This window comes from Schistocerca gregaria, chromosome 9 (assembly GCF_023897955.1).
Source record: "Schistocerca gregaria isolate iqSchGreg1 chromosome 9, iqSchGreg1.2, whole genome shotgun sequence".
NCBI lineage: Eukaryota > Metazoa > Arthropoda > Insecta > Orthoptera > Acrididae > Schistocerca > Schistocerca gregaria.
The window spans coordinates 120,044,026-120,071,706 of NC_064928.1; the positions used below are offsets into that span (position 1 = coordinate 120,044,026).

Sequence of the window (27,681 nt, forward strand, 5' to 3'; positions counted from 1 at the left end):
CAAGCCAGGATATGTTTTCGCCGATTGTAGATTGCAGCAAGTCATCAAAATAACCAACAGGCCTTTGCCTGTATCTCAGTAAACAAGATGAACGTATCGGAACATGGCTGAAAAAAAAAAAGGGTTCAAATGGCTCTGAGCACTATGGGACTTAACTTCTGAGGTCATCAGTCCCCTTGAACTTAGAACTACTTAAACCTAAGTAACCTAAGGACGTCACACACATCCACGCCCGAGGCAGGATTCGAACCTGCTTCCGTAGCACTAGCGCGGTTCCAGACTGTAGCGCCTAGAACCGCTCGGCCACCGCGGCCGGCACATGACTGCAATTTGCGTTGCTTTTTACCCCGGACTCAAGATGATGTACTGCAAGGAAGTTGTACAGTAGATACGACAGGTTTCCCATCTCTACTGAGACATGTTTCGGTAAAGTTTTACCATCTGCTTGGGGTTTCATTCCCGAAGTTATTGAAAAATATAGAAGGTTATATCGGTGGCTTCGTGTGTACAACCCGATGGTCGACCTAAATTTAAATAGCATAAACACTCGTGTATCAAATGGTAACCTGATGCCGTTAGGTTATTCAGTGTGAACATTAGTGGGTTAGACAATAGCGGTTATTTCCACGTGGATTCAGAGGTAAAAGGAATGAATTTAACGTCCAATACAAAATCGTAAAGCTGCCCTCATATATTCGCACTGCATATTTAATCGAGCGTGCAAATAGCTGGATCAAGGTAGTTAAATAAACACCATTCTCTCACATTAAATACAGTTAGCACATGTACAGCAGTGGGCAAAACTAGAAGAACGAAAGCAACTTTCGCATGATGTGTGACTGCCAGGTGACATAGCTTGGACCACACGTATGTATGTATCAATAAGTAATGCAACACATTTTTTTCTGAACGCCGGTTGTTTTTGTTCAGGATTCCGGAGCTCTTGGTATTGCGGTAGCGTACTCGCTTCCCGCGCACGGGGTCCTGGGTTTGATTCCCAGCGGGGTCAGGGATTTTCTCTGCCTCGTGATGACTGGGTGTTGTGTGTCCTTCATCATCACTTCACCATCATTGGCTCGCAAGTCGCCGAAGTGGCGTCAGCTAAAAAGGACTTGCAAATACGGCGGCCGAACTTCCCCCCATGGGGCCTCCCGACCAACAGTGCCATACGATCATCTCTCTCCAATACACTGTATAATTCCTCACTCTTTTGGATACAAAACGCTACTTTTCAAAGTAATCTCCGTTCAACTCGGCGGCCTTACGCCACATTACTGGGAGGGTCTGTATGCCGTATGGTACAACTCTACATGTCGATGTCGGACGCAACTTCTTGCTGCACCAGTAACCTCTCCATCATCCACGTACTGTTTCCAGCAAGGTGCATCCGTCATAGGGCCAGACAGGTAGAAGACGGAAGGCGCGAGATCCGGGCTGTGGGGTGGAGTTTCGTAAACTCCTCTTCGGTGTGCAGATTTGCGTAAGACGTTGTGTTGTCGTGGAGAAGGAGAAATTCGTTTGCATTTTTGTGGCACTGAATTTCCTGACAGTAGCTCAATACATCTCAGAGTTCATCGCTGCACCATGAGGGAGGACATCAAAGAGAGTAATACCTTCAGATTCCCGGAAGATGGTCGCAATGACTTCACTGGCTGAGGGCACTGCACAGGACGTTTTGTTTGAAGGAGTGGTGATATGGCGCCACTCCACGGATTGACATTTTGTTTCCGGTTCGAAGTGGATTCATCGCCTGTGACGATTTTCAGCAAAAAAATTGTCACGATCGGCCTCGTAACGCGCAAGCAGTTCCACACATACGATCATTCGTTGCTCTTTATAGTCTTCCGTTAACGCGGCGAGTAACACAGCGGGCTCACGTCTTTGAGTGCCCCAACTGATGGACCAGCGTGTCAGCGCTACCAGCAGAGACATTCGGTGGATCAGGGAAGTGTTCCGTCCATCACCTCGAATGAGAGTGTCCGCACGTTCCAGCACTGCAGGAGTCACAGCTGTGTGCGGCCGGCAGCCACGCGGCAGGTTTGCGCTGCCTTGTTGCGGCGGCGACAGACGCCTCGCCCAACGACTCACATTGCTTTTGTTCACTCCCAGGTCTCCGTAGACACGCTTCTGAACATTTGCGATGCTCTGATTTTCAACTAAAAGAAACCCAATGACAGCTCCAACTTCGTCAAACTATTGAGGGTGAAGCTGCAATATGCTACCATGTCCCACAGCAAATTCCGCACTTTTTCAACCGAAGCTGACCGAGAGAGCGCGCGGGATTAGCCGAGCGGTCTCAGGCGCTGCAGTCATGGCCTGTGCGGCTGGTCCCGGCGGAGGTTCGACTCCTCCCTTGGGCATGGGTGTGTGTTTGTCCTTAGGATAATTTAAGTAGTGTGTAAGGTTAGGCACTGATGGAAAAATGATTCAAACGGCTCTGAGCACTATGGGACTTAACATCTGATGTCATCAGTCCCCTAAAACTTAGAACTACTTAAACCTAACTAATCTAAGGACATCACACACACATCCATACCCGTGGCAGGATTCGAACCTGCGACTACAGCTCCTGCAGCAGAGTGCAAAATGTAACTGAAAGGCATACGGAATGAGACAGCGGACATGTCGCATTTTTGCAAGGCAACAGTTACGTTGAAGTTGTCGCGATTCGTGATGGTCCGTGGGGATTACAAAAAGCGGAACATAATTCTTAGTACGGGGTGCGATCACCGCAGACGGCCTCCGCACCAGTAGCTGAGTGATGCCGGCACGGTAGCTCAGCGTGTTCGGTCAGAGAGCCTGTTGGCCTCTGTAATAAAAAACTGAGTGGAAGGATTGACCACCGAACTTGAACAGGATGTCTTGCGACGTCCGCAACGACCAAACACAACGATCAACAACGAACAAAAAAAAAAGTGGTCAGCGCGACAGAAGGTCAATCCTAAGGGCCGGGTTCGATTCCCGGCTGGGTCGGAGATTTCCTCCGCTCAGTGACATGGTGTTGTGTTGTCCTAATCGTCATTTCATCCCCATCGACGTGCAAGTCTCCGCAGTGGCGACAAATCGAAAGACTTGCACCCGGCGAACAATCTACCCGAGCATATAAGCGGACAAGAGAAAAGACAGGAACCAAATCTGTCACTATATTCAAAAAGAGTGGATCCGAGAGTCAGCAGTGGAGCAGACAGGAGAAGAGGATACTTAATTGCGGTGTCGTCCAGAGACTATTGTGCCACATCACAGTCGGCAACTTGAATCGATAGCACAGACATCAGCGATCTCTCGCTGCAGTCCGCAACGTCGAATCGCAGGCACTCTCTTGACAGCTCTGCAGCGCCCTCACACTGAGTTCAATATAGTGCGAGCACGCAAGAGTTTAGCCGGAGTCCGAGACCTAAGCTTTAGCAATCAGCATCATCTAGCAGGACCGTCTCAGTGATTATATACACTGAAGCGCCAAAGAAACTGGTATAGGCATGTGTATTGAAATACAGTATATCTAAATAGGCACAATACTGCGCTGCGGTCGGCAACGCCCATATAGGACAACAAGTGTCTGTCGCAGTTGTTAGATCGGTTACTGCTGCTGCAATGGCAGATTATCGAGATTTAAGTGAGTTTGAACGTACTGGTAGGGTCCGCACACGAGCGATGCGACACAGCGTCTCCGAGGTAACGATGAAGCGGGGATTTTCCCGTACGACCAGTTCACCAGTGTTCTGTGAATATCACGAATCCGGTAAAACATCAAATCTCCGACATCGCTGCGACCGGAAAAATATCCTGCAAGAACGGGACGAACGGGGACAGAAGAAAATCGTTCAAAGCGCAAACCTTCCGCAAATTGCTGCAGATTTCAATGCTGGGCCATCAGCAAGTGTCAGCGTGCGAAACATTCCATCAAAATTCATCAGTATGGGCTTCCGCAGCCGAAGGCCCTCTCGTGTACCATTGACGACTGCACGAAACAAAGCTTTACGCATCGCCTGGGTCCGTCAGCACCGACATTGGACTGTTCTCTTGTGAGGTCGGACGAATCCCGTTTCAAATTGTATCGAGCGGATGGACGTGTACGGGTATGGGGACAACCTCATGAATCCATGGACCCTGCATGTCAGCAGGGGAGCGTTCAAGTTGGTGGAGGCTCTGTAATGGCGTGGGACGTGTGCAGCTGGAGTGATATGGGACCCGTGATGCGTCTAGATACGACTCTGACATTTGCGTAAGCGTCCTGTCTGACCACCTCCATCCATTCATGTCCATTGTGCATTCCGACGGACTCGGTCAATTCCAGCAGGACAGTGCGACACCACACACGTCCAGAATTGCTACAGTGTGGCTACAGGAACACTTTTTTTGAATTTAAACTCTTCCGCTGGCCACGAGGCTCCCCAGATGTGAATATTATTGAGTATTTTTGGGATGCCTTGCAACCTACTGTTCAGAAGACATCTGCACCCACTCTTACTCTTACGGATTCATGGACAGCTCTGCAGGATTCGTGGTGTCAGTTCTCTCCAGCACTTCTTCAGACGTTAGCCGAGTCCATGCCGCGATGTGTTGCTGCACTTCAGAGTGCTCGCGGGGGACACACGCGGTGTTAAGCAGGTGTACCAGTTTCTGTGGCTCTTCAGTGTATTTCACATCGTTTCTATTGTTCACCACCACCCTCAGATATTTAAACTCGCCTATTGTTGAAACACGTGGTTACCAATCTGTAGGGTTTTCAGTCGTTTTGTCTGGTAACTTCTTTGTGCGCCAATGAATTTTGTTTCCCCGTTAGCTATTTATGAAGATGGTAACTCTTTTCGAAAGAACAGATACCATTGGTGACCATGAATAAATGATAATTAAATAAAATCCTCAGCTGCTAACAGGTATTGTTGACATGCCTTGATTGGGACAGCTGGAAATGTGTGCCCCGACCGGGACTCGAATCCGGGATCTCCTGCTTACATGGCAGACGCTCTATCCGTTTTTTAAATTTTTTAAATGTCATTTTGTTCGTGATTGTTCGTTGGATTTGTCCGGGGCGGACGTCCGATGACACATGTTTAGGTTCTGCTTTGAGCCATTCACTCAGTTTTTTGTTACAGAGGGTAGCTCACCCTGCTGACCGAACACGCTGAGCTACCGTGCCGGCGATCCATCTGAGCCACCGAGGACACAGATGAATAGCGCGACTGCAGGGACTCATCCCTTGCACGCTTCCCGTGAGACCCACATTCCCAACTGTCCACAATTCTACATACGTAATGTTCCTAATAGATACTTTGCCCATCCACGGGAAGCGTGCAAGGGATAAGTCCCTGCAGTCGCGCTATTCATCTGTGTCTTCGGTGGCTCAGATGGATAGAGCGTCTGCCATGCAAGCAGGAGATCTCGGGTTCGAGTCCCGGTCGTGGCACACATTATCAACTGTCCCCATCAAGGTATGTCAACAACACCTGTTAGCAGCAAAGGCTTTCAATTAATTATCATTTATCTCGTTATCTACCTATAAATCATCTTCGCAAGCTTATTTAAAAAAAAACAACATAAAAGCATATTTCCCAGTATTTTCAGGCCATCTGAGTAATTAATGCTACATCACTTTTAAGTTGAAGAAGAGCAGTTATTTTCCGTCCCCTTGTTAGACTGCTGCTTTTATGTCAAGAACGGTGGCATATTCTCCGTCCAGTTTCATCTACATCTACGTGACTATTCTGCTATTCACAATAAAGTGCCTGGCAGAGGGTTCCATGAACCACCTTCAAGCTGTCTCTCTACCGTTCCACTCTCGAATGGTGCGCGGGAAAAACGAGCACTTAAATTTTTTTGTGCGAGCTCTGATTTCTCTTATTTTATCGCGATGATCATTTCTCCCTATGCAGATGGGAGCCAACAGAATGTTTTCGCAATCGGAGGAGAAAACTGGTGAATGAATTTCATGAGAAGATCCCGTCGCAATGAAGAACGCCTTTGTTTTAAAGATTGCCACTCCTATTCACCTATCATGTCTGTGGCACTGTCTCCTCTGTTTCGTGATAATATAAAACGAGCTGCCCTTCTTTGAACTTTTTCGATGTCATCCGTACCACCTGATTCGAATCTCACACTGCACAACAATACTCCATAGCAGGGCGGACAAGCGTGGTGTAAACAATCTCTTTAGTAGACCTGTTCCTTCTTCTAAGTCTTCTGCTGATGAATCGCAGTCTTTGGTTTGCTCTACCCACAACATTATCTATATGATCATTCCAATTTGGATTATTTGTAATTGTAATCCCTAAGAATTTAGTTGAATTTACAGCCTTCAAACTTGTGTGACTTATCGCATAATCGAAATTAAGCGGGTTTCCTTTTGTACTCATGTGAATAACTTCACACTTTTGCACTTTTCGCACCATACAGAAATCTTATCTAAATCATTTTGCAATTCGTTTTGGTAATCAGATGACTTTACAAGACGGTAAATGACAACATCATCTGCAAACAATTTAAGAGAGCTACTCAGATTGTCTCCTATGTCAAGCAGTGTAACTCGTACGAGATTTGTAAACTTCTTAGCTAAGCAAATAAAGTAAATTAAAATAAAGAGAGACAAAATGCAAAAATTGGACGGACTTTTATTCACAGAAAACTTTAGAGTAATTGGTGGCTACGGTTGGTGTTTATATCTGATGTAAATTACAGCCATTTATTTGTGTCCGTCACTGTTGGTCCGTATCTGTGTTACTTCGGTCCAATAGCGCTGTGTCAGCAGCCACTCCAGTCTGATTTAGCATCGCCACCTTATCAACACATCACAGCACGGCAGAGCTATCGCTCGCCTTCCCACAGCTCTGGACTCCAACATCGTTCATCCGCTGACCCCATCGCGTACAGGAGCAATCAACCAGGTCTGAGCGGGCCATCTTTGAAGCGAGGCAGTGGTACAAGGAAAAGGTACTGCAAGGCTGTCAAAAGGAAAGAGCCCCGCATTAAGCTATCGTGCGTCATCCAACTGAGAACTAATTACATGTGGTGTTCCACATGGTTGCATCTTAGGGCCCTTAATGTGTATGGTTCAAAAATGGCTCTGAGCACTATGGGACTTAACTGCTGTGGTCATCAGTCCCCTAGAACTTAGAACTACTTAAATCTAACTAACCTAGGCACATCACACACACCCGTGCCCGAGGCAGGATTCGAACCTGCGACCGTAACGGAAGCGCGGTTGCAGACTATAGCGTCTAGAACCGCTCGGCCACGACGGCGCGGCGCCCTTAATGTGTATATAAGCGATCTCTAATCAACAGCGTTACTAGATACTGAGTTAGTTTTATTTGCAGGTGATACGAACATTGTAATAAATAGCAAATCGACTATGGTTTTAGCAAGGTCGGTTAATGAAATTTTGATGAACATCGATAAATGTCTTCCTAGCCATTCCTACATCGATGATGATAAATTCAACAGGGAGGAGCACACCGCAGAGCTGCTGGAGTGCCCAAAAAATCATTGTTTGCAATATGGATGATGTCGGACATCGGTGACTCAAAAAAAGCTGGAGCACTTCGCTTACATTCAATCCATGACGGCATACCGGATCAATTTTTGGGGCACTGATCAATCCAAGATAAAGTTTTTCAAGTCCACAAGCGTTTAGTACCTGTTATTTATTACGTGAACTCAATAACATCCGGCAGAGACCTGTTCGTGCCGGCCGATGTGACCGTGCGGTTCTAGACGCTTCTGTCTGGAACCGCGAGACCGCTACGGTCTCAGGTTCGAATCCTGCCTCGGGCATGGATGTGTGTGATGTCCTGCGGTTATTTAGGTTTAAGTAGTTCTAAGTTCTAGGGGACTGATGGCCTCAGAAGTTAAGTCCCATAGTGCTCAGAGCTATTTGAAGAAATTACACCTGTTCGTCGAGTTGGGGATACTAATTACCGTACTACTTCTCTATTTATTGATTCATTCCTTAACGAACTTATCACATATATCTGTTTTTCAAGCCAACAGATCATTTCGCAGAACCAATATAAGAAAAAAGACTATTTCTGACAAATACTTCTGTGTCCAGAAACATGTTTTTGAAACAAATCTTCAATAACTTGTCAGCAGCTTAAAAAAGTTTAACTGCTCCTTCTACTCCATCGACGAATTTCTTAGTAGACTCGATTGATTTGTATATGTCATTATTAAAATCGGTTAACGTGAGCATTACGTAAAATCTGAATTCTGTACATATTCTGCGCGTACTTCGCGGTAACAACGAACGTAGAACTACAACCATGCTCTGCAGTGACATGCTACTGACCTCTTAAATGTTTCTGTGCGGTGTCAATATTCTAACCTTGTCTCAGTAGTCCTAGATTCCTTACTTAATGCTGGTTCTTCCAATTTTGTAAGTAGGCTAAGACGGTATAGTGGTCGTCGGTCAGCCGTGAATCAAACAAACCTGTGACCATTGGTGCTACCATTCCCTGGTCAGTTAAGCAAGAAGGAGAGAGAACTTTATTTTTAATAGGGTATTGCTGTGGAATGAGAACGATACCCCTGTTGTGTATTGGCTCTTGTGTTATGTGCCATGATTGGTGGTCGCCGCCGAATGAGAAGTTGGCTGCTGTTTACCAACTGCGGGACGTCGGCCGCGCTGCGGCAGTTACTCTCCGGTGGTGCTCGTGCCTCGTGTTGACAGTGCGTTTAGTTGTGCCCTGTGAACGCCGTTGCAATTCGGCCGAAACGTCGGTTTTAGTTTATTATTGCTGCTAGTTTTTGATCAAATAAAAGAAATTATTCAGATAGTGAAGGGAGATGAAAATTTACTAGTCATGGGTGACTGGAATTCGGTAGTAGGAAAAGGGAGAAGGAAACGTAGTAGGTGAATATGGACTGGGGCAAAGAGTTGAAAGAGGAAGCCGCGTGGTGGAATTTTGCACAGAGCACAACTTGGTTCAAGAATCATAAAAGAAGGCTGTATACATGGAATGAGCCTGGCGATACTAAAAGGTATCAGATAGATTATATAATGGTAAGTGGGAAGACAGAGATGTAGGAACCAGGTTTTAAATGGTAAGACATTTCCAGGGGCAGATGTGGACTCTGACCACAATCTATTGGTTATGACATGTAGATTAAAACTGAAGAAACTGCAAAAAGGTGGGAATTTAAGGAGATGGGACATGGATAAACTAAAAGAACCAGAGGTTGTACAGAGTTTCAGGGAGAGCATAAGGGAGCAATTGACAGGAATGGGGGAAAGAAATACACTAGAAGAAGATGGGTAGCTTTGAGAGATGAAGTAGTGAAGGCAGCAGAGTATCAAGTAGGTAAAAAGACGAGGGCTAGAAGAAATCCTTGGGTAACAGAAGAAATATTGAATTTATTTGATGAAAGGAGAAAATATAAAAATGCAGTAAATGAAGCAGGCAAAAAGGAATACAAACGTCTCAAAAATGAGATCGACAGGAAGTGCAAAAATGGCTAAGCAGGGATGTCTGGAGGACAAATGTAAGGATGTAAAGGCTTATCTCACTAGAGGTAAGATAGATACTGCCTACAGGAAAATTAAAGAGAACTTTGGAGAAAACAGGACCACTTGTATGAATATTAAGAGCTCAGATAGAAACCCAGTTCTAAGCAAAGAAGGGAAAGCAGAAAGGTGGAAGGAGTATATAGAGGGTCTATACAAGGGCGATGTACTAGAGGACAATATTATGGAAATGGAAGAGGATGTAGATGAAGATGGAATGGGAGATACGATACTGCGTGTAGAGTTTGACAGAGCACTGAAAGACCCGAGTCGAAACAAGGCCCCCGGAGTAGACAACATTCCATTGGAACTACTGACGGCCTTGGGAGAGCCAGTCCTGACAAAACTCTACCATCTGGTGAGCAAGATGTATGAGACAGGCGAAATACCCTCAGACTTCAAGAACAATATAATAATTCCAATCCCAAAGAAAGCAGGTGTTGACAGATGTGAAAATTACCGAACTATCAGTTTAATAAGTCACAGCTGCAAAATACTAACGCAAATTCTTTACAGACGAATGGAAAAACTAGTAGAAGCCGACCTCGGGGTAGATCAGTTTGGATTCCGTAGAAATGTTGGAACACGTGAGGCAATACTGACCCCACGACTTATCTTGGAAGCTAGATTAAGGAAGGGCAAACCTACGTTTCTAGCATTTGTAGACTTAGAGAAAGCTTTTGACAATGTTGACTGGAATACTCTCTTTCAAATTCTGAAGGTGGCAGGGGTAAAATACAGGGAGCGAAAGGCTATTTACAGTTTGTACAGAAACAAGATGGCAGTTATAAAAGTCGAGGGGTATGAAAGGGAGGCAGTGGTTGGGAAGGGAGTGAGACAGGGTTGTAGCCTATCCCCGATCTTATTCAATCTGTATATTGAGCAAGCAATAAAGAAAACAAAATAAAAGTACAGAGTAGGTATTAAAATCCATGGAGAAGAAATAAAAATTTTGAGGTTCGCCGATGACATTGTAATTCTGTCAGAGACAGGAAAGGACTTGGAAGAGCAGTTGAACGGAATGGATAGTGTCTTGAAAGGAGGATATAAGATGAACATCAAGAAAAGCACAACGAGGATAGTGGAATGTAGTCGAATTATGTCGGGTGATGCTGAGGGAATTAGATTAGGAAATGAGACACTTAAAGTAGTAAAGGAGTTTGCTATTTGGGGAGCAGAATAACTGATTATGGTCGAAGTAGAGAGGATATGAAATGTAGACTGGCAATGGCAAGGAAAGCGTTTCTGAAGAAGAGAAATTTGTTAACATCGAGTATAGATTTAAATGTCAGGAAGTCATTTCTGACAGTATTTGTATGGAGTGTAGCCATGTATGGAAGTGAAAATGGACGATAAACGGTTTGGACAAGAAGAGAATAGAAGCTTTCGAAATGTGGTGGAACAGAATAATGCTGAAGATTAGATGGGTAGATCACATAAATAATGAGGAAGTATTGAATAGGATTGGGGAGAAGAAAAGTTTGTGGCACAACTTTACCAGAAGAAGGGATCGGTTGGTAGGACATATTCTGAGGCATCAAGGGATCACCAATTTAGTATTGGAGGGCAGCGTAGAGGGTAAAAATCGTAGAGGGAGACCAAGAGGTGACTACACTAAGCAGATTCAGAAGGATGTGGGTTGCAGTGGGTTCTGGGAGATGAAGAAGCTTGCACAGGATAGAGTAGCATGGAGAGCTGCATCAAACCAGTCTCAGGACTGAAGATCACAACAACAACAACAGTTTTTAGCGATGACGAGGCATAGTACGCAGAACAAATTTAATCACTATCACATATATCTTCCTGTATGAGCTCTGATTTTCCTTAGTTCATCATGATGATCGTTTCTCCCTATGTAGGTCGGCGACAACAAAATATTTTCGCATTCGGAGGAGAAAGTTGGTGATTGGAATTTCGTGAGAAGATACCTCCAGAACGAAAAACGCCTTTGTTTTAATGACGTCCAGCCCAAATCCTGTATCATTTCAGTGACAGTGTCTCCCCCATTTCGCGATAATACAAAACGTTTTGCCCTTATTTGAACTTTTTCGATGTAGTCCGTCAATTCTATGTGGTAAGGAAAGGATCCCACAACGCACAGCAGTATTCTAAGAGAAGACGGACAAGCGTAGTGTAGACAGTCTCCTGTTACATTTTCTACGTGTCCTGCCAATAAAACGCAGTCTTTGGTTGGCCTTCCCCACAACATTTTCTACGTGTTCCTTCCGATTTAAGTTGTTCGTAATTGTAATTCGTGTGTGATTCATCACGTAACCGAAGTTTAACGGATTCCTTTTAGCACTCATGTGGATGACACCACACTTTTCGTTATTCCCAATTTTTGAACCATACAAACATCTTTTCTAAATAGTTTTACAATTTGTTTTGATCTTCTGATGACTTTACTAGTCGATAAACGACAGCGTTATCTGCAAAATGCCTAAGACGGCTGCTCAAATTGGGGACGCCAGGAATCTGTTTCACTCGATGAGTTTCCGTCAATTACTACGAACTGTGACCTCTCTGACAGGAAATCACGAATCCGGTCACATAACTGGTACGATGTTGCATACGCACACAATTTCACTACAAGCCGCTTGTGTGGTACAGTGTCAAAAGGCTTCCGGAAATCCAGAAACACGTAATCAATTCGAAATCACTTGTGGATAGCACACAACACTTCATGCCAGTAAAGAGCCAGCTGTGCTTCACGAGAACGATGTTTTCTAAATCCATCTTGACTGTGTGTTAATAGAACTTTTTTTCCGAGGTAATTCGTAATGTGCGAACACAATAGATGTTCCAAACTCCTTCTGCATATCGACGTTAGTGACATGGACCTGTAATGTAGTGGAATTCACCTACTATCCTTCTCGTATATTGGTGTGACCTGTGCAACTTTCCAGTCTTTGAGTATGGATATTTCGTCGAGCGAACGGTTGTATATCATTGTTACGTATGGAGATATTGTTTCAGCATATTGTGAAAGGAACCTAATTGTCTGGACCAGAAGACTTGCTGTTATTAAGTGAATTAAGTTGATTCACTACTCCGAGGATATCTACTTCTACGATACACATGTTGACAGCAGCACTTGATTCGAATTCTGGAATATTTGCTTTTGCGAAGGCATTTCGGAACCGGGCTGTAAGACGATAGTGAATGTATACAAAAACCTGAAGGCATGAATGATCACTTGTTTGTTGGATGAGGGTAGACTTTCCTCGATTTTGTGGAGCGAAGTGCACAATTTTACCTCTCTGTACATTTAAATCGAGTTGCACTAACAGCACAGTCCCATAAACTTGATGCACAAACTGAATATTTGTGTAGCTCTCATTCTACATCTACATCTACATCCATACTCCGCAAGCCACCTGACGGTGTGTGGCGGAGGGTATCATTATAGGTAATGGCACCATTTGCAGGTAGTATAGGTTGCTACTGCTATTACCTGCTAGGTATCTAGTACGCAAAATGAACAACAAGGGTCCCAACTCACTTTCCTGGGGCACACCTGAAGTTACTTCCACATCTGTCGGTGAGTCTCCGTCCAAGATTACACTTTGCGTTCTCTCTGCCGTGAAATCCTCAGCCCAGTCACAAATTTCGATTGACACCCCATACGATCGTTCTTGCAGTGGTAAGCGTAGGTGCAGTACCTGGTCAAATGCTTTTCTTCGGTCAAGAAATACTGCATCTACGTTACTACCTTCATGCATTTTTTTCGGATGGCATGCGCAAAATGTGCAATCTGTTTTTCTAATGAGTGATGTTTTTAGAACTCTATGATGGTTACCAGGGAGATGGTCATTCTGTTTGAGACACCTCGTTATTTTTGAGCTCAAGACATGTTCTAGGATCCTACAGCAGATAGACGTCGGTGCCGTCGGGCAGTAGTTTTGTGTATCACCTTTGTTACCCTTCTGCACACGAGTGTGACCTGTGTTTGGCACATGTGCTTGTACCTCGACAAAACACGTGTTCCCTACGAGTTGATCTCCGTAACGTGAATCCACAGCAAGTCATGCCCTTACGTGGACACTTGGCCATTATCGCACTGAGATCATCACACGATGACAAAGACGCAATCTTTCTTGCATGGATGATTAGAGTCTGTGATAAGAGTACACGGAACGTGGTGTGATCGAGAAAGCAGCCTTCTTATCTCATACTGGCCGACATTAAGTCTCATCTGATTACAGAGCTCTGAGAAAATGACCAATACGCCGCTTCTGTCAATAAATACAGATAAAACACTCACTGTAGAGTGGCACTAACTTATGGAAAGTCGTCCATCTAAGCATTATCTTTATACGATGTCGTTGTGGTTTTCACTCGTAAGACTGGTTTGACGCTACCCTACCCAACAAATGACTGCTGCGCACTGCAGCCAAGCTTTGGTTTCTCCCGCACTTCTCTCCATTATTATTCATGTCTTATGATATCCCCTCTCATTCGACCCCTTCTTTTAGTCAAGTTGTCCCATAAACTTGTTTTCTCGCAGTTATATTCAATACTTTTACATTAGTTACTCTATATCATTATTGCCGGTAATAACGTGGAACTTGCTTTATATTCTGAATCAATTAATTAAGAGTTTTAAATGTTTAGTGAAATTATTTATTGGAACTCTGTCTTTGGCGGTAACGTTATAAGAAAACTGGGGCCTATTTTTATCTTTGGTTTAACGTCATTTACTTTCGTGAAAATCAATAATGATAATAATACCGTTGACTTTCATTCACTTTAAAACTGCAGAATAGCTACGGCCCATAGTTAGCTTGGAAATAATTGGTTTGCTACTTCCCTGATCGTGAAAATAAATAAGGTTCACTTTCGTAATAATCGCACTCAGAAAAATTAGCAGACTTCAATAAAATAAATGACGACAGGTTCTAACGAATGGAATATGCAAGTAGTAATTACACGCCAAAGGGCTTTTGAAATAATCGTAAACCATAGGAAAAACTTTCTTACTTGATTTTCTAATTGTTTATGAATAAAATTTATCTTCCTCCTCTTATCCAAACTGGAGGAGGATCTTCAAATAACATAGTAGCAATACGCAGTTAATTTTTTATGCTTTAATGGACATAAATTCCCAACAAGACCTAATCGTAAGAGAACAAGAACGCGAGAGTGAGCTAAAGAACATCAGAGCTTTTCACTCTTTAACATGTCATTTTATATTATTCAAACAGTGCTGTATTAGCGTCATTTTTATCTCAGTACTAATTACAAGGCTCATGCACCGCTATATTACATAAATCTGTTAATCAGCAAAATTAATACTAGACGCTGTAATTTCTCCTGATAAAAAGTTGGTTATGTCTGGCTGTGACGCCATAACGCCGTATGCCCATCTAATCTTCTTCACTGTTGTCTTCTTGTCTGAACCTTACATCGTCTACGTTTCGCTTCCATACAATGCTACACTCCTGACAAATACCTCTAAACACTTACATTTATACTCGCCTTTAACAATTTTCTCTGCTTCTCTTTTCCTGCGATTGCTACTCTACATTTTGCATCGTCCCTACTTCGGCCATCAGTAATTTTGCAGCCAAGCAAGCAAAACTCGTCATCTACTTTGCGCTTCATTCCCTATTCTAATTCTCCCAACATCGCTGGTAGAAGTTTAAAGTTTGCCCGATGACGTCGGACTTCGAAGAACAATTGAACGGAATGTATAGTGTCCCGAAAATAATTATATCAACAGAAGTAAAACAAAGGTAACGAAATGTAGCCGAATAAAATCGAGCGATGATAAGAGAATTAGATTTGGAATGGGACACTGGAAGTAGTCGAAGGGATTTGCTATTTCTGTAGTGATGATGGGTGAAGTAAAAAGGATATAAAATGCGGACTGGGAATAGAGGGAAAGGCGTTTCCGGAAAAAAAGAAATTTATTAACATCGAAAAAGTTTTTACGTGAAAGAAAGTCTTTTCTGAAAGTATTTGTCTTTATACGGAAGTGAAATGTTGACAACAGCTGGGACAGGAAGAGAGTACAAACTTTGTAAATGTGGTGCTGTAGAATAAGGCCGTGGATTAGATGAGCAAATCGAATAGCTCATGAGGAGGTATCCAAATCTACATGATTACAACTAAGTGCCTGGCAGAGGGTTTATCGTACCACCTTCGAACTATTACACGGCCTCAATCAGATCTGATTTCTCCTCTTATATTATTGCGATCATTTTTCCCTACGTAGGTAGGCGCCAGCAAAATATTTTTACACTCTCAGGAGAAAGTTGGTGATTGAGATTTCATCTAATGACTGTTACTCCAAATCCTGTATCATTTCAGTGACACTCTCTCCCCTATTTCGCAGTGATACAAAACATGCTGCCCTTCTTTGAACTTTTTCGACGCACTCCGTCAGTCCTTCAATGTTTTTGGAAATGGAACACCTAATGGAGTGGAATAAGGAATGAAAATTTTAATGAAAATATTTCATTACGAAAACATTTTTAAAGCTGAATATAAGAAATTTTGTGTTTTGCTTCCCGGATAGAAATAAAAAAGTTTCAGTCTTCGAAAATATTTCGTTATTTCTGAGGCGAAATCTATGATGACTGGCATCTGACTTCTAAAGAAATGTGTGTTAGGGGCTGAAAGTTTCTATGGAAATATCACCATTAGAACTCAAGAGGTAGAATTAATGAAGACCCCCGACTCCACCTAGCACGATCGTTTTTTGGTCAGAAGTACTTTCGGAAAAGACAATACTTCTATGGCCTTCAGGAACGTGAAAAGTTTAGATGATGTTGCAATTTGTGAAAAACATAAAAATTCGGTTAAAGAAAAACAAAAATAAAAAAAATGTATGGAGACCACATAGTTTACGCGTGCGAAGCAGCGGATACTAAGCTAGTAAAACACACGGTGTATCAAAAAGAATCATCCTATTTTTAAAACAATGGTAACTTATGTTATTTGAGGCACGTGCGTGTTGGAAAGAGCAAACTCTCGAGTTTTACATAGTTCCCTGTAGGTAGCAGCAATGTGCGCCCACTTCATTTCTAGTAAAAATGGTGTCGGGACAACAGAAAGCGTTCCGTCTTCTAGGTTTTGCGCAGTGCGTGACTTTTGTACTAGGTACGGCGTGGGTCCACCTACAGCACAGATCATTAGACGATGGCGTGAACAATTCCGAAAAGTAGGTTGTTTGTGTAAAGGCAAAGCGCCGGGCCGTCCCAGAGTGCATGACACAGATGTCGAACGTATCCGCCGTACTTTCACATGGAGTCCGCAGAAATCCGTCTGGCGTCTGTTGCGTCGACCTTTAGACGTAAATCCGTACAAAATTCAGCTAGAGCAACCTTTTCGTGAAGGTAACAAACAACAACGTGTAGAGTTCTGTAATTCCGTACTTGGCAAGATGGAGGATGACAGTTTTCTTCCACGCTCAATGCAAATCAAATGTTTGTGAATTCCTAAGGGAGCAAACTGCTTAGGTCATCGGTCCCTAGACTTACCCACTACTTAAACTAACCTATGCTAAGAACAACGCACACACACACACCCATGCCCGAGAGAGGACACGAACCTCCGGCGGGAGGGGCCGCGCAGTCCGTGACATGGCGCCTCAAACCGCGCGACCACACCGCGCTGCTCCAGGCTTAGTGTTTAGTGACGAGGCAAAAGTCCAATTAATGGAAATGTGAACCGTTATGCGAGAATGTGGGGTACGGAACAACCACATAAAGTTGTACAACATGGCAAAGACTCTCCTAAATGTAATGTGTTTTGTGCAGTTTCACGGAAAAATGTGTATGTTCCATATCTCGATGTGCTTGAGAACTTCCTTTTCCCGCCGTTGGAGACTGAGTCGAACGACTTCATTCACCAAGAGGATGGGGCGCCCCCACACTGGCATCTGGAAGAGCGGGAATTTTCAAATCAAAGGATTACTGAACGATGGGTCGGACGCACTGGACCAAATGATTCCGCCTCACATTACTGGTCTCCAAGGTCGCCGGACTTGACTGTCTATGATTATTTCCTGCGGGGGTTCATAAAAGACTGTTTGTGTGCCTCCGTTACCGAGAATAATGACTGATACGGGACGGGGCATAACAGCAGCTGTGAAGCTGTAACTCAAAGCATGCTCGCTGCAGTGTGGGGACAATTTGAATACTGCGTGAACGTATGCCGTGCATCTCATGGGGGCCATATTGAACACCTATGGAAATGTATGAAAAAAAATTGACTTTCCCGTTCGTCGAAAAACAAAATTCATTGTATACGTTTATTAGTTTCAGAAATATAGACGTGACAAATAGGATGCTTCCTTTTTATACACTCTGTACAGTATAATACTGTGTGTAGCTCATTGTTTTACTCTACAGGGTGAAAAAATATTTAATCCGACAAACTCTGGGAGGTTGTAGGGGACATCGAAACAAATATCTTCCCTAATGTAATTTTTTCCTATGAGGAGTATTTCAACCGGTAAAGGGAGATTTCTCTGGCTGCAAATTAATTAAACCAAGAAACAATTTTCCAAATTTTATGACAAAGAAACAACACATTAACACAATCCAATTTCAATTACAGCAGATTTTCAAAAATGCCTCCATTGACATGTAAACAAAGGTTACACCACATATTCTGTCTGACACGGGCAGAAACCCCAGGAGCATCCTGAATTATTCCTGCTGCTGCTACTATCAGGGAAACCAGATTCTCTTCTGATGCAACAGGAGTTGCGTAAACAAGGTTGCGCATCTCTCGCCACACAAAAAAGTCCAGAGGGGACATATCTGGAAATCGAGCAGGCCATGGTACAGGACCACCTCTGCCAATCCACGTTTCTGGGAACCGTCGGTCCAGGAATCGAAGCACACGACGACTGAAATGTGCCGGCGCCCCGTCATGTTGGAACCACATGCGTTGTCTTGTAGGGAGCGGGACGTCTTCCAGCAATTCTGACAATGCTCTGGCGAGAAAATTGTGATAGTGTCTGCAATTTAATGGCCTAGATAGCGGATACGGCACAATTAAACAGTCCCCAACAACATTGGCCCACGCATTAACGAAGAACCGCACTTGATGAGCGCTACTAACTGTGGCATGTGCGTTATCCTCACTCCAAATATGCGAATTGTGCGTGTTGAAGACTCCATCAAACCTGAACGTTGCTTCATCGGTAAACAACACAGAGGATGGAAATGTAGGATGCATTTCACACTGTTCCAGGTACCACTGCGAAAACTGTGCTCTGGGTGGATAATCAAATGGTTCCAGGTTGTAAACACGCTGTAAGTGAAATGGACGTAACAATTCCTCTCGAAGGACTGTTCGTACATTAGTCTGATTCGTACCCATGTTACGTGCAATTGCACGAGTGCTGATTGAAGGATCCCGCTCCACATTCTGCAGGACAACTTCCTCAAGTTGCAGCGCTGTTACCGTGCAACGGCGTCCCTGTCCAGGTAATCTGCTAAATGACCCGGTCTCACGCAGACGCTGGTACACAGCAGCAAAGGTCGTATGATGCGGGATACGGCGATTAGGATATTGTTGTCCATAAACACGCTGTGCAGCTCGTCCTTTGTTGTGCGCAACGTAGTACGCACCAACAATATCAGCGTACTCACTGCAGGTGTATCGCTCCATTAGTAAACAGAGACAAGGTACTACTACACTGGTGGATATCAGTTGCCTACAACTGAAGATCGTAATACGGCCTCTAATAACTGAAGAGCGTAATACGCTCTCTAACAACTGAAGATCGTAATACGGCCTCTAATGACTGAAGAGAGTAATACGCCCTCTAACAACTGAAGATCGTAATACGGCCTCTAATAATTGAAGAGCGTGATACGGCCTCCACCGGTTTAAATAATCCTCGTAGGAAAAAATGACATTAGGGAAAAATATTTGTTTTGATGTCCCCTACAACCTCCCAGAATTTGTCAGTTTAAATACTTTTCACCCTGTGTGAATCCATCTTTCAAGATCGCTGTTTTTTGGGCAATATCGGCATCTCTAGGACGGAGCCGAAGGAACGTCTGAAACGGAGGTCGGGCCTTGTGGATGCACACGCCTTCCTGGAGCCCGACTGCCGCGTCACGGTAGTTAGGCTTTGCCCGCTGCCAGCTCGAGTTGTCGCTTATCACGAGAAGGCACCGATTCCCCTCGGAAGAGATCGGTGGCGCGTGGCTGTGATGGCATGAATAAGCACACTCGGGTGCTTTATCTCGGCGCGACGCACTTCACTAGTTCTCACGGGAGCTCCCTAATCTCAGCTATTAAACACGGCGGCCACATTATATAAACCGGTGATGCCGGGCGGACACCAAGCATCTTCAGTTATTTCTTCCATGTATCCCAGTCTCCGTCTTTCCCTCTACAGCTCCCTCTCCTAGCACAGATGTTGCTCCCTGGTGTCTTAATACGTAGCCTATCATCCTGTCACTTCTTCGGACATGTCCGAAAGAACAGATACAATCTTAGTAAATATATACACTCCTGGAAATCGAAATAAGAACACCGTGAATTCATTGTCCCAGGAAGGGGAAACTTTATTGACACATTCCTGCGGTCAGATACATCACATGACCACACTGACAGAACCACAGGCACATAGACACAGGCAACAGAGCATGCACAATGTCGGCGCTAGTACAGTGTATGTCCACCTTTCGCAGCAATGCAGGCTGCTATTCTCCCATGGAGACGATCGTAGAGATGCTGGATGTAGTCCTGTGGAACGGCTTGCCATGCCATTTCCACCTGGCGCCTCAGTTGGACCAGCGTTCGTGCTGGACGTGCAGACCGCGTGAGACTACGCTTCATCCAGTCCCAAACATGCTCAATGGGGGACAGATCCGGAGATCTTGCTGGCCAGGGTAGTTGACTGACACCTTGTAGAGCACGTTGGGTGGCACGGGATACATGCGGACGTGCATTGTCCTGTTGGAACAGCAAGTTCCCTTGCCGGTTAGGAACGGTAGAACGATGGGTTCGGTGACGGTTTGGATGTACCGTGCACTATTCAGTGTCCCCTCGACGATCACCAGAAGTGTACGGCCAGTGTAGGAGATCGCTCCCCACACCATGATGCCGGGTGTTGGCCCTGTGTGCCTCGGTCGTATGCAGTCCTGATTGTGGCGCTCACCTGCACGGCGCCAAACACGCATACGACCATCATTGGCACCAAGGCAGAAGCGACTCTCATCGCTGAAGACGACACGTCTCCATTCGTCCCTCCATTCACGCCTGTCGCGACACCACTGGAGGCGGGCTGCACGATGTTGGGGCGTTAGCGGAAGACGGCCTAACGGTGTGCGGGACCGTAGCCCAGCTTCATGGAGACGGTTGCGAATGGTCCTCGCCGATACCCCAGGAGCAACAGTGTCCCTAATTTGCTGGGAAGTGGCGGTGCGGTCCCCTACGGCACTGCGTAGGATCCTACGGTCTTGGCGTGCATCCGTGCGTCGCTGCGGTCCGGTCCTAGGTCGACGGGCACGTGCACCTTCCGCCGACCACTGGCGACAACATCGATGTACTGTGGAGACCTCACGCCCCACGTGTTGAGCAATTCGGCGGTACGTCCACCCGGCCTCCCGCATGCCCACTATACGCCCTCGCTCAAAGTCCGTCAACTGCACATACGGTTCACGACCACGCTGTCGCGGCATGCTACCAGTGTTAAAGACTGCGATGGAGCTCCGTATGCCACGGCAAACTGGCTGACACTGAGGGCGGCGGTGCACAAATGCTGCGCAGCTAGCGCCATTCGACGGCCAACACCGCGGTTCCTGGTGTGTCCGCTGTGCCGTGCGTGTGATCATTGCTTGTACAGCCCTCTCGCAGTGTCCGGAGCAAGTATGGTGGGTCTGACACACCGGTGTCAATGTGTTCTTTTTTCCATTTCCAGGAGTGTAGATAAGGCTCACCGACCACTTGACCATCTTCTTCTTCTGTGCGAATGCACAAACAGAGCCCGAACTCTTACGGGAATCGGCAACGCGCCGCGAGTAATGAGTATAATGGGCGGAGGCACTACGAAAGTAGTACGGGACAATACGGGAGAATGTGGGTTTCGCGGGAGGCGTGCCAGAGACAAATCCCTGCAGTCGAGCTATCCTCGGTGTCTCAGATGGATAGAGCGTCTGCCATGTAAGCTGGAGATAGCACTAGTTCGAGTCCCGGTCGGAGTACACATTTCATCTGTCCACGTTGACGTATGTCAACGCCTGTAAGCAGCTAAGGGTGTTCATTTCATTGTAATTTCACCCAAAATAATCACAGAAACGTATAAGGCAAAGTGATTCAAATGGCTTTGAGCACTATGGGACTTAACTTCTGAGGTCATCAGTCCCCTAGAACTTAGAACTACTTAAACCTAACTAACTTAAGGACATCACGCACATGCATGCCCAAGGCAGGATTCGAACCTGCTGCGACCGTAGCGGTCACGCGGCCCCAGACTGTAGCGCCTAGAACCACTCGGCCACTCCGGCCGGCCGTATAAAGCAATTTATAAAGTGCTGAAGAGGGAATATGTGAACGTAAATAAAGGTTTAATACACTAGATGGGCGATAAGAACTATTTTTATTTTTGAATAATGTAATTAATGGAATTAGTTTTCCAACAACTACAAAATTAATAAATAGTACGAAGCAGATGAAGTGCTTTTCAACTTGTGGCATCCAGAGTTCAAAAATAGACAGAGTAGAATGGAAAGCTAAGCAAGAATTTTTTGTTTTCGAGTGTGACCACATCTTGTATTCCGGCTTGCTGAAAAGCTGCCTGGGTGTTTGCAGGTGAGAGGTGGATGGCTGTGGCTGTGATTGCGGACATAAAAGTCACCTGCAGCATATTCCACTTGCCCATGTTTACAAACAAACTGAGCGCTCCAAGCGCCTACATTTCACATTGCAGTAAACAGAAGACGAACGACTTTTAAGATCAAATTGATCCTATTTATTTGACGACAGGGGAGATTTCACAACGCTCCCTCTTGCACCATCAAATTTCTTTGACATATCAACTTTGGCAAATAAATCTGATAGTGTAAGTCCGGCCCAAGCGCGGCCTCTCCTTCCCCCCCCCCCCCCTCCCCCCAGAAAGATGCCTTTATGTCTTTCCTCATGGACTGTGCGGCTGATCCCGGCGGAGGTTCGAGTCCTCCTTCGGGCATGGGTGTGTGTGTTTGTCCTTAGAATAATGTAGGTTAAGTCGTGTGTAAGCTTAGGGACTGATGACCTTAGCAGTTAAGTCCCATAAGATTTCACACACATTTGAACATTTTTTTTTTATGTCTTTCCGCTCCCGGCACCTCTCTTCAAAGCGAGGATCTTCTGTAACGTGCACCGGCCCTTGCTGACGACCAACAGTTACCGTAACAAAGGCGTTATTTTAAAATTAACCTGGCCCAAAATTACTCCTTTACAGACTGAATGATGATATGTTATTTCTTGTGTGCATGTGAATTCCTAAGGGACCATACAGCTGAGGTCATCGGTCCCTAGACTTACACACTACTGAAACTAACTTAAACTAACTTATGCTAAGAACAACGCACACGTGCGTTGGGTCACGTATTAAACGGGGGGGGGGGGGGGGGCAAGGTTTTCCGTAATTCTATCTCACAACTTCTTTACAGAATCGAATTTCCGTTTATGAAACCGCTTCAAACGTCGGCAAGGTTTTCCGTAATTCTATCTCACAACTTCTTTAAAGAATCGAATTTCCGTTTATGAAACCGCTTCAAACGTGAGATTGTTTCACAAATGAGTATTTAATATTTGACGTTAAGCTTATAAAATCTTTATAGTTGAAGACGCAAAACTCTGACTGTGTTCACTGTTTTGGTTTCGGATTATTCACCCGTAGGCTAATCGAAAAGTCAAACCCAAAACCGGTTTTACCGCACGAACAATGAACATTCAGCGAGCGACAAACTGTTTTCCATTATTTTGTGGGGCTGTAAGCGAAAAATAGTTTAGAAAAGGTTTGAAATTATGCTTAGTGTTTGTTGGAAGTCTCTGTCATTACCACAAACTGAGTGGCGCATTTAGTGGACTGCTTTAAGTTAGTTTTTCACTCATTTGTCATATGACGACATATCACCTGAACATTGTGTTTCGATGATGTGATCTTGCAAGCAAAATGAGTGGTACATGCGGGTACTGTCTGCAAACTGCGCTGCCAATAGAGTCGGTAGTAAATAAGTAATAAATTAAAACGCCATGCCTGACGTAGCTTCGCTACATGAACAGCGAAAATCCAGAAACGGTAAACTTTTTCCTTTCTATCATCTTGCAGGACGTTGTCAGCGGGAAAAAGTTTCGAAAAGATTTCAGATTATGGGTAAAGTTTGTTGGAAGTCGTTAAGTGTTCTCATTGTAAAATACTGGATGCGTATAGTTCGAGTAATTTGCGCGCAGTGAATTACGCTACAACATAAGTGAGAGCGTCCCCAAAATTAATGACCCCGAGTTCTTTACGTGAAAACTCTTAAATCTTTTCAAATAAAACAAACGGTATTAACGTTCTTTCCTCCCAATGAGAGTCCAGTTTGTTGATACCGTCGCTGTGGACTGTTTGGCTTTCTTGACGGACGTCACTTCTGCTTACACCGCTTCATCACTATCAAAGTGAAGTCCTCGGAGGCGTACGATAAGTTCTGGAAACAGATGAAAATCTGGTGGGGCCAAGTCGGGACTCTGTGGAAGATGATCGATGACAGAGAATCCAAGGAGTCGGATTACCGCAGGCAGACGGGCTCTTCGAATTCCAAACTCGATTATAGCACGCTGTTTCTCACGCAGCGGCATAGCTACGTTACACACCGCCATGTTGACACGCTACAGAGGGCATGTTAATAACATTTGTTTTATTTAAAAACCTTTAAGAGTTTTCACATAAAAAATTACGAGACATTACTTTTCAGCACACTCTGGAACGCTGTTTCTGTCTTTATTACATGACTTATTAAATCTCTTAATAAGTAGATTATGATACCATTTTAAATTTTTAAATTATGTTAATAATTACTGGATGGTCATAATTGAAGTGCAGCTTCTTACGGAGGTACAGTGTGGGCTGTAATTGTCGTGTGGCAGCGAAACTTGCTAATGCGTTAATCTGAGACGGATTTACGCTTTGAAAAGAATTATTTCCAGTTTTGGCCATCAGGTGCAAATCTGTCGCTGTAGAGCGCTTCATCGACGCCTCCATACCTTGTGAGCGACAGTTAACAATAAAATCAATATTGTGCCCTTCACACTCCTTTGACATTTTGTACCCACGTCCCATTCCTCATCCATTACACATGGAAACATCTCTATACGTCTTTCTCGCATTCACAGCACCAGATATGCATCTGGTAGCCAAAACTGGGACTAATTTTTATATCCAGCGTAAATTGGTTCCGCGTTAACACATCAGCATATTGAGATTTTCACTCTGCAGCGGAGTGTGCGCTGATATGAAACTTCGTGGCTGATTAAAACTGTGTGTCAGGCCGAGACTGGAACTCGGGACTTTTGCCTTTCACGGGCAAGTGCTCTGCCAACAGAGCTATCCAAAGACGACTCACGCCCCGTCCTCACAGCTTTACTTCTGCCAGTACCTCGTCTCTTACCTTCCAAACTTCACGAGAGCTCTCCTGCGAAACTTGCAGAACTAGCACTGCTGGAAGAAAGGATGTTGCGGAGACATGGCTTAAGCCGTCGGCACACGGACCGTGCATCCGAACGTTGAGCGTGCCGAGTTTCTGACGTCATACCGTGGAATAGCACATTCGGGGGTCTTTCCGAACGTGCAGAGCAATATCGGGCATGTCAGATATTCTGAACGTGCGTCTGAGCATTGACCAATGAGATGGCACAATGCCACCTACGTCACACGCACGCCATCTCCCTTCAGTGCAGAGTTGCGAGGCGCCATATTGGCATTCATTTCAAGCCTATATGTATATATGCCGTTTCTGAGCACCAGCAAATTAAGAATCACTCGAAAACCCGTTGTTAACTGCGTTATTCGTTCCAATAAAATAATGAGAAACCTCATATTCGTGGCAAAAGAATTGTTGTAACTTGGGTTTTATGAGAGTAGGCTATTTGAAGGCAGTGACACACTGAAGATCCATCCAAAACGCATTGTTCTTGGTACAATTTGTTATAATTAAATTTCAGTTAGTAAGATGTCTACGATTAAGGTTTTCAGCATGGCGTAACATAATGTGATTAGTAACACAACATGTGTTGTTGGTTTAGCGGAATGAATAGCGTCAGTCTCCCAGACCAAGAATTTTATTGACGGCGGTGTTTCGCTACTTGACACTCCCAAATTTTTTTCTTAAGATTCGCGTTTTTATTAGGTTCTGACACTTTATTATTAGTTTAATATAAGTATATAGTATAATATTTGATGCTATGTAATTATAAATTTCTTTTTTTGAGGGGTGACCTTATTCGGTAGGCTTAATCTACAGGACAGCTTGCGCTACTTGAATAAAGATATTTTGCCCCTTTTTCTTTTACGCTTTGTAATTCACATGTTGGAAAGATTCTGCTACTTGGTAGGAACAGTTATCAAGTAAGACTGACCTTGTCATTTTATTAAAATGTGGGAATGATGAAATAATGTTCATCTTAAGCGGAGAAGCATTCCATTGTACCGCACTGTTTGTAATGGATCTTTTATAAGCCTGTGCCCTTATTAATTGGACATGGTACTTTCCTTTTCGTGGACGATGGAGGAAATGTGCGTTTTAATAGAGCTAACGTGGAAATTTTACGCGCTCCCGTTGAGTAAACATTGTGATTTACGAACTAGAAACATCCCTCAACTGCCGCTGGAGTGCGTTGCGATCACGTATACCACGTTGGGGCCCACGTACCGTGTGCACAAGTCGCATCGTTCCTGAGCGTTGAGCAGCACGTTGAACTTGGCACGCTCAACGTTAACGTGCGACAGCACGGTCCGTGTGCCAACGGCTTGAGGCACAGCCTGGGGGATGTTTCCAGAATGAGATTTTCACTCTGCATCGGAGTGTGCGCTGATATGAAACTTCCTGGCAGATTAAAACTTTGTATCGAACCGAGACTGGAACTCGGGACCTTTGCCTTTCCAGTGTCGGTCTAGACTGCCAAGAAGTTTCACATCAGCATATCTACCGAGTTTCGGAGCCATACGATAAGTACAGCACCCACTGCACTTCTGTGAGTAGCATCATTTTAATTGCGACCACCCTGTATATGGAATACTGGAAGCCATAGTTTCGTCGCCCCTGGATGGGTAGTCTGCGGCTGGACCAGGTGACTGTACGAGCCACTTAGTTACACATCGGTATGAAGAATCAACGTTATTGGCGAGGCTTCGGCACGCTGCGCGCCGTACGGCTGTCCACTACTTACCCGTGCGCTTCTCCCGCAGGACAAGCCGTCCCCTGACGAGGACCCCCTGGACCTGAGCTCGGAGGACGAGGCGGTGGCCAGCGACCTCGACATGCACGCGCTCATCCTGTCGGGGCTCAACGCCGACAAGGAGCCCATCAAGACCGCCGACGAGGTCATCCGCGAGATCGACGACATGATGCAGGTGAGGCGGCCCTCTGTGTCTGCTGCCGGCCGGGAACTCCGAGTTACTGGCTGCCCACACGTGGCCGCTGCCGTGCGGGGCCAGCTTCAACTCTGTCCACTATACCTGTGGTGCGCGTACTGTAGGACCTCCGGTACACACACCATCACATTATTTGACTTGTCGCTCTAACGAAGTAGGCGAGTGTCAGCAATATGTCTCGTGGTCCTATCGTGGCGTGTTTATCTTCTGCCGTTAGGTCAGACGACAGAAATGCCACTTGCACCCTTAGAGTAGCAGATTGACTTTAAACACAACTTGATTAATTTTCACACACATTAATTAAAATAATAACAAGCATAAAAATTACTTAACTTGGTTCTGGATGCTATTTACAACTGTCAGTCTGGAGTTTTTTTGGTTTTGGTACCTTAACCTTATTCTCACATATCTCTCTGATACTTGACAAAAGTGTCTACACATTTATCTTCATGGCTACATACAGGAATATGGTAATCTTATTAGACGCAGACTGAAACTGGACTACAGACTGGTACAGACTAATGCAGAATGGTGCAGACTGGTGCAGACAAATGCAGACTGGCTAATCGCAGGTCTGTACACTCGTTATAAT

General features: G+C 44.8%; 1 protein-coding gene across 1 annotated transcript in view; it reads left to right on the forward strand.

Moving 5' to 3' along the window:
- Positions 1–27,681, forward strand: part of LOC126292191 (fasciculation and elongation protein zeta-2) — a 358,256-nt gene that overhangs the window by 261,039 nt on the left and 69,536 nt on the right. Inside the window, exon 3 of the mRNA XM_049986034.1 lies at positions 26,904–27,068. Within this exon, the coding sequence (XP_049841991.1) occupies positions 26,904–27,068 (165 nt within the window). The remainder of the gene's footprint in view (positions 1–26,903; positions 27,069–27,681) is intronic.